Genomic DNA, 16132 nt, shown 5'->3' with positions numbered 1-16132 from the left:
CCAAATATGGCTAAGGTAATCTATGCCTGGGATACGACAATCCTTAGTTTTTCGAAAAATTTAAAGTTTTGTAAACAGGAAATTAAAAAAAGGACCACATTATTGATATGCATGTCAACACCGAGTTGTTGACTACTAACAGTTATGTTTCGATAAAACAAATTATAATTTGGTCAGAATTTTGAATACATTGCAAAACGAATAGCAACACTAACAGTCAAGTCACAGTAGTATGAACAGATAATACTTAAAAAACTTAAGCACTGGGGGTAAATAATGTAAAAAGACAATGGATCATTCCCCCAAGAAAAAAAGTGTTCCAAGATTTAAGATTTTATTAAAGTCAAGCAACTTGCATACAACATTCAAAATACATAATTAAATCAAACATTATATACAGTAGATTGTAAAGTTGAACATCATTTTAATGATAAAAAATATATAAAGCAACACAAAACACACGCTCTTGTCTCTGAAATAAATAACCACGACAGGACACGGGGTGTTTTAGTTGACCAGAAGAACAAGAATTATGTATCTATCTTATAAGCAGCAATGTTTTAAAAAAGTTCAAATGTATAAAGCAATTTTAATGATATCATAGTTTCATGCGTTTACCATGAGTTTTAAAAATGTTACTAATATTTTATATTTTCAAACATCCGAACAGTTTTTGGTAGGCTTGGTTTATTATTAACGGCTTTTAGATTGCCTGGGACAAGTTAAAGTCCTCATCAGGCACTTTAGAGTACTTGTCAGAAAAAACAAACATAAAAGGCGGGAAATTGATACTTTTGATTAAAGAGAGTATGTCAGAAAGATAAATAATATTTGAATTGCAGAATTTCACCTACAGATAGATGAACTATTTTATACACAGATCTTTTGTGTCAAAACGAGAAAATTTGGTTTTACGTCCCGATAGTCCTGACGGGATTGTATATGTTTACGTCTCGCACATCTAAAAGGACTTCCATTTTTTCATGAATTTTGGTGCCAGAAGGAACAGCACAAGTAGCCATAGTTCTATATACAGTAAACAATTAGAGCTGTAATAAAGGGGAAGTTGTTTTGATGTAAATAAAATGTCACATAACGAAATACAGGAAATATTCAACGAATACAAATGCTTTTCGTTCGCCAGTCATTCAATGATTGTAGTTTTTAATCATATTTTACTATGTTCACATTTATTCAATATTCTCATTTACACAACCAAACAAAGCAAATTATGACACTTCATTCGTCGGTACTTGACTGACAATATAGCTTCAAATTGGGATACAATTGCATGTTCGTGAAATCAAACGAAACATCTGGGCTGCGGAGATATTGTGGACTATTTCATAAAAATGGTAAGTACATTAAACTTTTCAATGACGGTCATAAAAAGACCAAAATATGACAATATTTCTATACTCCAAGTCAACCGTTGGTGTGCCAATTAAAATGATAGTTGTAATTGGGAACCAAATGTTCATGCAACTTCGCATAATTTTCATTTCGGTACAATATTCAATATAAAAGATGGTTAAGCTATTATGACAATCCACTCGTTGATACTGGACTGAAATTCTAGCTGTCAATTGTGATCTAATCCATGTACACTTAATCAAACGAAACATTTGTGCTGCGGAAATATTTGGGACTATATTATAAAAAGGTTAGTACACAAAAGAAGAATAACTATTAGTGTAATGACCCTATAATTATAATTGTGTTTTAAATATAGCTGGTTGAACATTGGTCAAACTGTGTTTTCCAAACAAAAAATCTAAGCAACCACATTGAAAATTGGAAGATTTGTGAAATCATACGCATACATAACTTCCAGTTTTGTTTCAAATCTTTTAGGATTATAAACACCAAACGCTAGACAAAGCTGATCAGCGGATACTACTTTCATAAACGTGAACAATATTTTCGAACTGTCCTTGTTAATAACGGAAAACTCATTGCGATTCATGTTAACAAAAAACCCAAGTCTTCCTATGACAAGTGTACCGGCTGTATTACTGCATGGAAATGATGGCAATTTCGGACCATTATTTAGCAAGATGCACAACTTCACATGGGGATTCTCCTTAAAGTAGAGTTCCATCAACATTGGCCCATTTAATTCCGGGAACTAGCTGGTCAAAATCTGTTGAAGAAGATTAATAAAAATAATAAGAAAACAAAAATGTAGAATAACAATATACAATTTCCAAAACTCCTTATCTATGGTTTGATAATCGTAATCTTTCAACAATGAAAGGCAATCGAAAATGATCGTTTCCTCGGAGATTTTATAGTTACTCATCAAAAAGTGCTTCTATTTTATTAAAAAAAACAAGAATATATCCGCAGGACACGGATCTGCCATCCGCACTATCATTTTCTTTGTTCAGTGGACCGTGCAAATGGGGGGACATCTCTAATTTGACATTAAATTAGAGATATCATATCATAGGAAAGATGTGTACTAAGTTTCAAGTTGATTGGACTTCAACTTCATTAAAAACCACCTCGACCAAAACCTTTAACCTGAAACGGGAAAAACGGATGGACGGACTAACGCATGAACGGACAGACGTACATGCTACAAAACATAATGCCCAGAAATGGGGAATAATAACCGTATTTGTTTAAATATTTGTATCTTTGGAATAAACAATTTTTGAGGTGCATCTTAATTATAACAACCTGAACTGTTTTTGTTTTCTGTATAAAATTTATAATTTTCAGATGTTTAAAAAACGAAATTTGGATTCAAGGTTCTGAGTTTTTTTTTAAAATTTCTTTGTATGTCTCATTGTCATCGAAATTGTAAGTATGTCAACGTAGTTCGATGTGTCAATTTCCTCACCCATTTGCAAATTTGGTGTATTTAAAGAAATCTATTTACAAGCTGTATTGAATGCAAGATGAAGTTCATTGCATTTGTTGATATTATATGTAAATGTTATAGCAGTGCCAATGTGTCTACCTATTTTCCTGATCACAATCTTAAATAGCCAAAAAACTTCAAATCTACTACAATACTATGTCTGCTCAATCGGAAGATCAACTTTTTTTTTGTGTATAAATAAGGCAGTTAGTGTTCTCGTTTGAATTGTTTTACATTTTTCATTTCAAGGCCTTTTATAGCTGACTATGCGATATGGGCTATGCTCATTGTTGAAGGCCGTACGGTGACGTATGGTTGTTAATTTTTTTGTGTGTCTTGTTGAGAGTTGTCTCATTGGCAATTATACCACAACTTCTTTTTTATATTTTTAATTGACATTTTTCTGCAAACAGAGATTTGAAAATACAATTTGTGAATGAGATCTCAAATGTATTTTGTACAACAAAAAAATTTAGTTTGAACAACTGTTTAACTTTTTGAGAGACATTTGTTTCCCCCGAGTTGGTTATGTTTAACGTTTAACACACAGATGGCTTTCTTGATTGATAGTGTGTGGATAAATATATTAATGTTGAATTATAATTATTTTTATCATATATTTGAATCGTGTATATTCGACATAAATGAAACTAAATAACCTAGAAAGGCAGCCTCTTTTTAGACTTTAAAGTTCACTGAGACGGACAACTTTAAATTAAAAGATCTTCGTCGAAGGTGCTTTCGTATGTAAAGTTTTGAATTCCTCAGATGTTTTAAATTGACGTTTATACCTTGTATATGTCTATACCATTGCCCAAAAGTAAAGCAATTAAACATCTCTAGTAATATATTTTGTATTTTGATTCAAAGCAGACATACTTCAACATCTTAAAAGGGTTCCCGACAAAAGCCATCTTCTAAAATACTATTGTGAGAAAGGACTAGATCAACAAAACACAAATGTAACGAAATATTTTCATTTAATTCTAATTTGACAGGTAGAAATAACAAAATAACAAAACAAATACAAATGTTTTCTTAAAATTGCCTGCATATTCAGTTTTTCAAAGAGCAGTATATATAGCTATTTAATGTACTTGATCATGCACTTGCTGCTTATAGGTAGGGTTTTGCCAAGAATGAAACAGCTGTGTGATTTCCATTGTCAGTTTTAGTAACTTTTGTGTTTTGAAGTACTATAATTGTAGGTACGAATGAAGTCTAAAGTTTAAGTGAGCTTTTTAAGTATTGTGTACTATAATACGTTATTTTGTTTCTCCATTGGAATCATGTTAAGTAGAAGAAAAGAGATCATCGATAGATAACTTGAACAATCAGTAAAATGAAGTGTTTTTTCCTCTATATTTATTTCTCAAGCAGTGATATTTGTAAAAGGTCCTTGAATTTAAACTATTAAAGTTTGGCTATTTCTAAATAATTTCTCTGATGAGAATATATATCAACTGTTCCTTGACACTATATTTAGTATACTTACTCTAGTTTCATAGAAATTTGCCATTTACGATTTTTCAATTACGATTGTGAAATATTACATCAAACAAGACATGGATGGAGATGGATAAAATTTTGAATTTAAAGATACATTATCAATTGTAAAAGATATTTAAGTTTGTCATTTGAATTTTGATGAAAAATCCAATGTTATTTTCGACGATGTAAGCCCATTGCTCTTCACTTTAACCTCTGATGACAATGTTTTCTCTGGGTAACGATCTGCTATATCCCCCTCTTTGCTATGTGTTTATAATGCAATATATAATCATAATACAATATGAAATTTTTCATGTTGATTACTTTGATAAACAGAAATTTTATATTTGCCAATATTTTTACTGATATTTTTATTTGAATATACGTAGCAGACAGAAAAAAATCCGTTGAGTTGAAATGCAGCTAAATTGGTAGGTATCACAATTTAACCTTGCAGCAGACCACGTACGGACCTCACAAAGAGTTGTTGCGAGAATTCCTAATGCTCAGAGTTATCAGCATCGGTGGTTCGGACCTTATTTCGAATTTAAACATCCCACACAGGAAAATTGACAACCCACTGGGATGAACGAATGACAATATTTCTATACCCCTAACAACCCTTGGTATGGCGATGAAAACGATAATTGTACAATAGGGACCCAATTATTTCTTCATTAGTTAAATGAAATTTTGTTCCACTTGAGGGACAGATGTTTAATTCTTTATATTTAAACTGCAAAAAATCAAATTGTTTCTCAGACTTGGACCGTTTACCCAGAAAATCATTTACCATATATCGCATAAAATCACACAAAATTTGACAGAAGTTAAACGTTTCATTCACATGCATGCTTGAAATAACACAAACTTTCAAATTTCACAATTGCATATTTTTTATTTCGATTAACCATCTATTTAAAGGATGGTAAAATTATAAAGACTCCACATTTATGTCAACTTGGATGCTTTTCAACGTGCACGCAATTAAACAAAATGTACACAAGAAGGCGGCAAATGATATTGCGTCCTGAATGCGTACATCAGAGCTTAAGGAGGTGGCAGAAGCTTCATCAAATACTGAAATAGTACGTTCTATATTATGATTAAAATACTACACTATTAAAGAGGATTATTGTCCCTCACAGTATGTTACATAACACTTTCGAGTAAGTGTATTAAGATACTAACAAACTGCTTGGTACAATGTTCCCACTATAAGTAACCCTATTATCTAAGCAACAACATTGATAATTGGAAGATTTTTGAAATCGTAAGAATACATTATTTTCAGTTTTGTTTCAAGAATTTGGTGGTTATAAATACCAAACGCTAGACAAAGCTGATCAGCAGACACTACCTTTGTAAACGTTGACAAGATTTTCGAACTGTCCTTGTCAATAACTGAAAACTCATGACGGTCCATGTTAACAAAAAATCCAAGTCTTCCTGTGATCACTGTACCGGCTGTATTACTGCTACTTATTATCTTAACTTTTTCAACCGTCTTCGTAGAACCAGATGTGGATTTAAGGCAAATGCTAGTATTGCAATTGCTTAAAATAAACGACCAGCCGTGGTATCCGACATAATGTTGGCTGTCTAATTTTTCACGACTAGCCACTGCTACTTCGAGGACTAAGTTTGTTGAGTTTATCCACCCTAATATTTCGTACGAGAACGTAATCTCAAAGTATAGTTTACTTGTAGAAGTTAAGCATCTATCTCCTATTGTTCCTATGTAAGTGTTAAACTGTTTCGGATGATTCACGGGATTCGGTGTTTCTTTAGTGAATGAATTACCCAGCACTGTATGATCATCAGACAGGAACAGTGATGAATGAGTCGACTCTCTATCAAATTTCAAAGTAAATAAATATCCAGCCTGATCATCTAAAATAAACCAATAAACAAATCTAAAAAAAAACTTAAAATAAAAAAAACTTTGATAATTAAATGAAATGAGTCTTGGAAAAATATGTACATGTTCCAGGATCAGTTGGCGTGTCTTAGATGTATTAGATTATTATAATTGAGGCATATATCCTATGAACTTCGATTCCAGTTTCTATTGAAGATCAGACACCTGCTATTTATAGATTAGCTTTCATACTTATTTTTCTGTTCCGTGATATTATTAGTTAGACTTAGGAAAATGTTATACCTTCCGGAGCACCTGAGATCACCCCTAGTTTTTGGTGGGGTTCGTGTTGTTTATTCTTTAGTTTTCTATGTTGTGTCGTGTGTACTATTGTTTTTCTGTTTGTCTTTTTTATTTTTAGCCATGGCGTTGTCAGTTTGTTTTAGATTTATGAGTTTGACTGTCCCTTTGGTATCTTTCGTCCCTCTTTTATATTCACTGCTTGGAGTTTTCTTATCTAAGTAAGTCGAATTCAAATAGTACCTTGACTTTAGGATTTGTTTTATGTTTTTGTCAATTTTATTTTGTTAACAGAGTCCAAATATAAAGAAATTTGAAATAGTAATTGAGGTTAAAATAAGGAGACTTAATAACTAATGAGGCAACTATCAACCAGTCTTAATATCGTCGTTGTATAATGTAAATACTATATCTCACCATACGGTCTTTATTATGAAGCGAAATTGATATCGTATATATAACTTTTAAATATCTTCCAATGTTATATTTTATGAACGTACAAAACAAGTCTCTTTCTGTGTTCAGTTTAGCCCTGGTCACAACAAGCCCACGACACATCTATGCAGCGCCACGACATGACATTTGGTCAAATCGCGGGTCATCTGTGGTCGTCGTACGATAATCGCACGACAGTCGCACGATATTTTGAGTATTGTGGCGCTGTCGTGTGTTGTGGGACGAAAATTGGACATGCACCTTTTTGCTCTACGATTTTGTGTCTTGTCACTGTCTTGTGGCCTTCGTGAAAGTGTCTATGATGAGTTTATTTACAACCGTCGTGCGACTGTCGTGCGATAAACACATTGTCGTGAGTATCAACATAAACCATTTTAATCAAACAATTGTCACACGACTGTCGTACGACAATCTCACGACTGTCGGAAGATACAGATTGTCTCACGAATACCAAATTTCGTACAATGCTCGCACAACATTGATTGTCTGTCGTACGACAGTGGTACGTTCGTCGGCCAACATATTTTCGTTTGATTTAGAAGAATACAATTCAGCGGGAATGTATGTTTGGAAAAACATACCGTCTACCGTTAAAAGAGGATGGCTATTCCATCAGAACGATTCTGGTTAGCTTTGCTTAATAGGCGCCTTCCCGGACTCCAAGAAGGGCAAAATATGGTTCTTTAACATCGATTCTCTGTATGCATCAACCAACAGCTGGCCACATAAAAAAAATATTGTGATAGAAAAACTACCTCTAACATCAAAGTTAGTTGCATTATTCATAAAAATCAGTTTAAAATCTTAATCATCCCAGTCCTTCTTGTCGGTTGCCAAGGAACATAAATTTCCTTAGCAACCAAGGAAAAATTTACCTCAAAATGACCAAATTTCAATTATGCACAGCTCATTTATTATGGCAGATAGCTTTAAAAAGTTTATCATTAAATGAACAACAGAATATGCTTTATAAAAATATATTTATTAAAGTAAATCTTATACGGTGAAATACAGTATAGAATATCAGAGCTAATAGCTATTTCAGGTACTGTGGGTCTTAAGCAAAAAGAGTAAAATTCGACCAAATTTGGTCCCTAAAATATTTTTTTCGCAGAAATATAGCCAAAACACGACTCACTACACTTAAAGATTAGGTATTCAGCTAATCATTAATGAAAAACTATTTTGGGTAAATATATTTTAAATCAATGGCGGATAATTCAAATTAGGTCATATTAGGGGTGTAAACTCTTCATGTAGATTAATTTTTCATATGTTTTCTATCATACCAGACAATTTCCACCATATAATCTAACTAACATGTTATATTGATGTTGGTGTTTGTTGAATATGTTTGTTCAAATGACTGACCTATGGTTGACAATAAAAAACCTTAATGCAAACCTTAAAAAAAAGAGGGGGTGGGGGTAGTGACATATTTAAAAAAAAAAAAAAAATTGCACAAAAAATTAAGAAATAGAGAGGCACTAAAATAAAACAATTTTGGGATGGATGCTTCAAATGATTTTCTTTAAATACAGAGATAAACAAAATGGGTTCATTACTAAGTTCATTATATTTATGGAAAATTTGGGTTTTATGTTTAAAAATTGTGGATTTAGAGAATCAATTTATTTTACAGCGTATTCTTCAAGTAATTAAGTAACAAGAATGTGTCCAAAGTACACGAATGCCCCACTCGCACTATCATTTTCCATGTTCAATGGACCGTGAAATTGGATAAAAAATATAATAAGGCATTAAAATTAAAAAGATAATATCATAGGGAACATGTGTACTAAGTTTCAAGTTGATTGGACTTCAACTTCATCAAAAACTACCTCGGCCAAAAACTTTAACCTGAAACATGCACTTTCATTTTCTATGTTCAGTTGACCGTGAAATTGGAGTCAAAAGTTTAATTTGGCTTTAAAATTAGAAAGATCATATCATAAGGAACATGTGTACTAAGTTTCAAGTTGATTGGACTTCAACTTCATCAAAAACTACCTTGACCAAAAACTTGAACCTGAAGCGGGACAGACGGACGAACCAACAGACGAACGAACGGACAGACAGACAGACAGACAGACAGACGGACGAACGGACGCACAGACCAGAAAACATAATGCCCCTCTACTATCGTAGGTAGGGCATAAAAACTCGTTTGAATCAAAACTGAACATATAACTTGGTAATTTGTTTTCTTCAATTCAATTAAAGTAAAGGTTAGAGGACAAAATACTACATCTTTGTTGAAAAACTGTAATTTTGGAATGAAGTGTACTTTAGGCAGATGCTAATTTTAATAAGTATCAGTGGCAGTGCTACTGTTGTTCTTTCGTACTGTATTCATACTTTAATTATTTTTAAAAGAAAAAAATGTTTTGGTGTTTTCTTTTGAGTGTTTTTTTGTTGTTGTTATATATGTTAGCGGCAATAAGTGAAATTAGGCATTAAGCTTAAATCCTAGGTAATAAGCTAACGCCCAGGCATTAAGTTATTGCCTGAAATTTTCAGCTTATTTCCTGAAATCTGATGATGATTATTCGCCCTATTGCCGAACATGGTTTTAGGCAATACCAAAACACGTATTCTTCATGTAATTAAGTAAAAACTCATTTGAATTAAAACTGAACATATAACTTGGTAATTTTTTTTCTTCAATTCAATTAAAGTAAAGGTTAGAGGACAAAGTACTACATCTTTGTTGAAAAACCGTAATTTTGGAATGAAGTGTACTTTAGGCAGATGCTAATTTTAATAAGTATCAGTGACAGTGCTACTGTTGTTCTTTCGTACAGTATTCATACTTTAATTATTTTTAAAAGAAAAAAGGTTTTGGTGTTTTCTTTTGAGTGTTTTTGTTGTTGTTGTTGTTATATATGTTAGCGGCAATAAGTGAAATTAGGCATTAAGCTTAAATTCTATGCAATAAGCTAACGCCTAGGCATTAAGTTATTGCCTGAAATTGTCAGCTTATTTCCTGAAATCTGATGATGATTATTCGCCCTATTGCCGAACATGGTTTTAGGCAAAAACAAAACTCTGGAATTTATGCATATTTGGTGATTTAATCTGGATATAAAGTAATTTCTTAATTACATTTCTAATATTACATGTATAAATATACATTCTTTTGATAAATTTTCAAATAAAGTAAGTTTATTAAGTAATTTAGCAGTTAACAAACAGAATTTACTCATACTTGTTTTTGTGGTATTACAAAATATAAAAAAATATTCAATTTAAAAATGGGGGAGATTCTATAGAATAATTAAAATATTTATTTGAAAATTTGTACACTTCACTAGTCAAAAGTAGACAAAATTAAGAATTGATTTTTTGCTCACACCATTTTCCATTTTTATACGACCGCAAAAATTGACATTTTTTTGGTAGTACATTGGTATCACGTTGGCGTCGTCGTCTGCGTCGACGTCATCGTCGTCGTCCGAAGACATTTGGTTTTTGCACTATAACTTTAGTTTAAGTAAATAGAAATCTATGAAATTTTGACACAAGGTTTATGACCACAAAAGGAAGGATTGGATTGATTTTATGAGTTGAGGTCGCAACAGTTTAGGAATAAGGGGCCAAAAAGGGGCCCAAATAAGCATTTTTCTTGGTTTTCGCACCATAACTTTAGTATAAGTAAATAGAAATCTATGAAATTTAAACACAAGGTTTATAACCATAAAAGGAAGGTTGGAATTGACTTTGGGAGTTTTGGTCTCAATATTTTAGGAATAAGGGGCCCAAAGGGTCAAAAATTAAACTTTGTTTGATTTCATCAAAAATTGAATAATTGGGGTTCTTTGATATGCCGAATCTAACTGTGTATGTAGATTCTTAATTTTTGGTCCCGTTTTCAAATTGGTCTACATTAAGGTCCAAAGGGTCCAAAATTAAACTAAGTTTGATTTAAAAAAAATTGAATTCTTGGGCTTCTTTGATATGCTGAATCTAAACATGTACTTAGATTTTTGATTATGGGCCCAGTTATCAAGTTGATCCAAATCAGGATCCAAAATTATCATATTAAGTATTGTGCAATAGCAAGAAATTTTCAATTGCATAGTATTCAGCAATAGCAAGAAATCTACAATTGCACAGTATTGTGCAATAGCAAGAAATTTTCAATTGCACAGTATTGCGCAATAGCAAGAAATCTTCAATTGCACAGTGTTGTACAATAGCAAGTATTTTCAATTGCACAGTATTGCGCAATAGCAAGAAATATCTAATTGCACAATATTGTGCAATAGCAAGAAATTTTAAATTGGAGTTATCATTCTTTGTCCAGAATAGTAGTTGAATCAACTTAAATCATTGTTTTATACAATATACAATGTATATTCACTTTTACTACCAATTGATAAATTAAAACAATCTTTACCATTCAGTGATAACAAGCACTTTTTTTACATTTTAATATTTTATGATGTATTTAAATGAATAGTTATTGTTGCAAACTCCATTAGAAGTTTGAATTGAGATCAGTTTTGGAATAAGGGAAAGGGGGATGTGAAAAAAAATTGGGGGGGGGGGGGAGGGGGGTTCAATTTTTCTCATTTTAGATTTCATAAATAAAAGGAAAATTTCTTCAAACATTTTTTTGAGAGGATAAATTTTCAACAGCATAGTGAATTGCTTAAAGGCAAAAAAAAGTATTTAAAGTTCATTAGACCACATTTATTCTGTGTCAGAAACCTATGCTGTGTCAACTATTTAATCGCAATCCAGAGCTGAATCCAGCTTGAATGTTGTGTCCATACTTGCCCCAACCGTTCAGGGTTCAGCCTATGCGGTTGTGTAAAGCTGCGCCCTGCGGAGCATCTGTTTTTTTTTTGTTTTTTTTTTTTTTTATCAAATAAGTAAATTTCCTTTGTAAACAGTTCCATAACTTGTGATAACAAAATGATTTTAACACAGATTTAAACTATTATTTGATGCGTTTTAATATAGATGACATAATTTATTAGGGATTTTATTTCTGGTCTCTTATGGACAGTTGTCTCATTGGCAATCATACCACATCTTCTTTGTTACATTTAGGATGAAACTGGGCACTGTAGTTTTGCATTGGTAAAATTCGATTTTTTTCTTTTGCTCATATTCAAACGTATGTAATTGCAGTATTAAAATAAATAGCTGAAGTACTCCGTATTTATATGAAAGATTCACGAGATTTGCCTTTGAACATTTTTAGTATGAAACCGTGATTTTACCGGTTATATATTTTATATATAAAACATAGTTATATTTTTTTACTTATGTTTTGTTGCAAAGCAGTTATAATATCAACATTATTAACTACCCTATAATTTAAAACTAATAATTATTTTCTAATAATTTTTTTTTAAAGTTGTTGGTTAAATTTGATAAAATATTAATTTTTTCATTTGCTAATTTCCTTTCCGCCGACAGCTGTCTAGTGAGGAAAAGTGATCCAGAAATAGTATAATCAAGTTGTCTCCTAAATATTATTGCTGCTAAAGTTTTTTTTCTCTATCTCTTGAACGAAAAGGAGTAGGTCCGGTAAGGACTGATTTTGGCCTCAAATTTCAGGCTCATTTGACAAAAGATTTTGACCCCTTTTTAAACACTTAAGTGTCTATTTCATTTGAATCAATTAGTTTATGTGAAAGATTTTAACTGATTTAGTCATTAAAAACGATCCAATTCAAGCTCAAATAGAAAAAATCTACCAAATATGCCAAAAAATGTCACTTTTCGGATGGTTTTTGTCCAAAATGAAAGTGGCCGCATCCGTGTTCATTCTCAACCTTTATATATGTGATGTATTATCATTAAATACAGCTTACATTTCAATATTAAGGATGAACACAAATGCGGCCACTTTCGTTTTACACGAAAACCGTCTAAAATTTAACTAAAATGATAGAATTGTGAAGATTTCAGTAATTTAGCATGACTTAATGGTGTTAGTACCCGATATATGTGCATTGTATTGTCCAAAACAGCCCATATTTATGTAGCAGAAGCATTCTACTGTCCAATAAATAACTAAAAGTTTTTACAATCCGATAAAACTGCTATATTTTGGGGTCAAAAAGGGGTCTTACTGGACCTACTCCTTTCAAAAAAGGGAAATAACTCATTTTTCGAAATTACATCCAGATTAGTTTGAGCATGAAATGTTTAATTGCTGGAATATGTAATATGATACAATTACCCGCAATACATCTAAACATAGTTGTTTTCATAAGAAAGGACTATTTTATCATGAAAATATTCATATGAAATATTTATTTACAAATAGAACCTAAAAAAGGTGGAATTTCAGGGTAAATTACAATGACTAATATTCCTCTATTGGCAACTTTCTGCAACATTTACCCAAGAATTTTTTTGCAGCTTTTTGTTGACAAAACATCCATAATTTTATATTTTATAGTCTTTTATGTGAGGATTTCTGCGTTTTTGGTAAAATCAGATGTAAAAAATGACAAAAAACGGCAAAAATCATGTCGATTTTTGTGTTAAGTGGACCACCTTATGTACCAAAAAACTGTTTTTATTCGACAAATTTGTCAGTTAGCAGTTTAAATGATCGAAATCTTCTCTTATACCCATGAAAATAACAAAAAATGAAATGCTTTATCTCATTTTTACCATAAAATACAATGTTAGCCATTTCTCCTTGCTATACTAATATATGCATATGATGTCACGTGGTTTCCATGGCAACCAGACTAGTCAGATTTTTTTTATTGATTTTTTTTAATTTGACTGTTAGTTTGGACCATTTCAACTTAAAAAAAAAGTAATCGAAAACAAATAATCTGGCCAAAATTTTTCATATTTGGTCTATTATTACAGAGAATTGATGTTTAAAAGCGTTGACTCTAGCCCTTGAACAGTAAAGGAACCAGGGAAACGCCCAACGTTGGTTGGTAAAAAGTAAAATCACAAAAATACTGAACTCAAAACTCACGATTGTCGTACGGTTATCGCACGACTGTCACACGACCGACTTGCAACAAACCCACGACAGTTCAATTACATTTTTTTTCTGTCTTGTCCCCATCGTGGAACCATCGTGGACATGTCGTAGCTGATGTGACCACTCGAAATATGTTTTTGACATTTTGCACGACAGGCCACGACAAAACCGAACGTTCGTCCATTAACAGTAAATTTATAACAGTGACATTTTTAACGGAACGCAACCATGATTGTATCGTCCGGACATTCCACCGAATTTTATTCAATTTCTGTTGATGTTTAGAAGGTTATCTTGTTTCCATCTTGTGAAAGCATAGTATTATGTCAACTATGTCGTACAAATTGATTCTAAGATAGAATGATACGTGCCTTTAAAGGTAAATGCATTTTGCAACGTAAATGTAAAAAAAAGTAAAATCACAAAAATACTGAACTCCGAGGAAAATACAATCGTAAATTCCTTTATCAAATTGCAAAATCAAATAACAAAACACATCAAACGAATGGACAACAACTGTCATATTCCTTACTTGGTAAAGGCATTTTCAGATGTAGAAAATTGTGGATTGAACCTGGTTTTATAGCACTAAATTTAGTAAATGATTGTTTGTTTTGAGATTGTAACACGGTGATGACTGCTATACCCATATTTTGACTTTTGTTTATTACGTCTGTTTTGTTCACGCATCGTTGTAAATATAACGGAATTTGATGCAACTGTCATAGAAGTGAGAGTTTTTATTTACTTTTCTTTAATGTACTTGATCACTTTTAGTTTGTGCGTTTGTACAAATTAAGCTAAGTTTCTCAGTAGCTTATATTTTCAAAACAAGCGCACGAATCATTCATTTATTTCTGTCTTTTTAGTTCCTTTAATTATATTATAAATCTATAAAAGTCTTTTAAAAAGCTTGTTATTCTACAATATAGTAGCGAACACCCTTAAGTATAATACTTTGCCAAAAGGATGTTATAAAATTGATTTTAAAATAAGTAGATGCGTGTTTTAAAAGGAAAGTGCATTTTCTGGGGTATATGAGTTTAGTAACTCCGGTCAAAATGTGACGAAAGGACTATGTCTGCACACAAAAAACTATTTTTAGATATAGTAAGAGACCTCGAAACTGCAATACTTGATTTAGTTTTGAAAACTTTAATGTCAATATAAAAAAAAATTGAAGTTGTTTTTTTCCACATTGATGACTATTTGACCAATCTCAATCATAATAGATTAACAGAAATAAAGTATACCCTTTTCCGAAGATGAGCAGTTCACAACCATCACAGGGACAACTATCGCTAGTGTCAGGATAACACCACACACAAATGCAAGTAAGGACCACTTGTGCTCTTTCAATCTTATACATATATCTCTGATGGCCGTAGATTTTGTATTCGGTCTGATTGGTTTTGCAAATAACTGCAACGGTTCTTGACTGCTTTCATTTACGTTTTTAACCTGTGCAGTTGAACTCTGGAGAATATTTTCTTGTCTTAAGTCTTCAACGTTGCCACAAAAATCGGAGCCTAGATCCATGGAATTTGGATCATTGCTTGTGCCATCTATAAATCAATATACAATATACGTAAAATAATGAATTAACAATACTCGTTCATTACTTTTGTACTAAAATTTATCTTTGACAAATAAAATCTCTTTTCTTAAGGCCTAATTGTTGATTTTGATTTTGAAAGGTGCAATTTGTCCAAAAGTTTTATAAGTGCCAAACCGTTAATGTTGATGGGATTCATAGAATCATGTACTACACCCTATTACCGACACTCGGTACAGCAAATCTGCTGATTATATTTATTTGATAGGTATGAAAACATATTCCAGTGTTCGTCAAGTAACAGTTCTGTATTACATGTTTCATTAATTATAGTATTTTTTCTATCAAATGTGAAGTTAGGATTCACGTTTAAACACACGTAAGTAAATTTTATATGGGGAATCGAGCTTCCACACCATTGATTAAAATATTCTTATTTTTTATTTTTTATTCTAACATTACAAAGAAAACAATGTATTTAAAAAACAATATATATATTCGTTGAATTTTGTTTTATGTAGATACAGTGTTTTTTTTAATGTTTTTATTTTCTCCATCTCGAAATTAAGTATCAATAAAATAAAAAACACCACAAAACAGAATTCATGTAATTGTAATGCTTTCTTTAAA

At 31.8% G+C, this 16132-nt stretch overlaps 1 protein-coding gene across 1 annotated transcript; it reads right to left on the bottom strand.

Moving 5' to 3' along the window:
• Positions 1-5305: 5305 nt before the first annotated feature.
• Positions 5306-15506, bottom strand: LOC139511803 (uncharacterized). Its single transcript, XM_071298889.1, has 2 exons — positions 15201-15506; positions 5306-6253 (listed from the first exon to the last, which is right to left on the bottom strand). The coding sequence occupies exons 1-2, from the start codon at positions 15484-15486 to the stop codon at positions 5595-5597; spliced, it is 945 nt and encodes a 314-aa protein (XP_071154990.1). The 5' UTR covers positions 15487-15506; the 3' UTR covers positions 5306-5594.
• Between the last annotated feature and the right edge of the window lie 626 nt (positions 15507-16132).

Source organism: Mytilus edulis, chromosome 2, assembly GCF_963676685.1.
Source record: "Mytilus edulis chromosome 2, xbMytEdul2.2, whole genome shotgun sequence".
NCBI classification, from domain to species: domain Eukaryota; kingdom Metazoa; phylum Mollusca; class Bivalvia; order Mytilida; family Mytilidae; genus Mytilus; species Mytilus edulis.
Note: the sequence above shows the minus strand (reverse complement) of the source record. Positions and strands in the feature narration are given on the sequence as shown.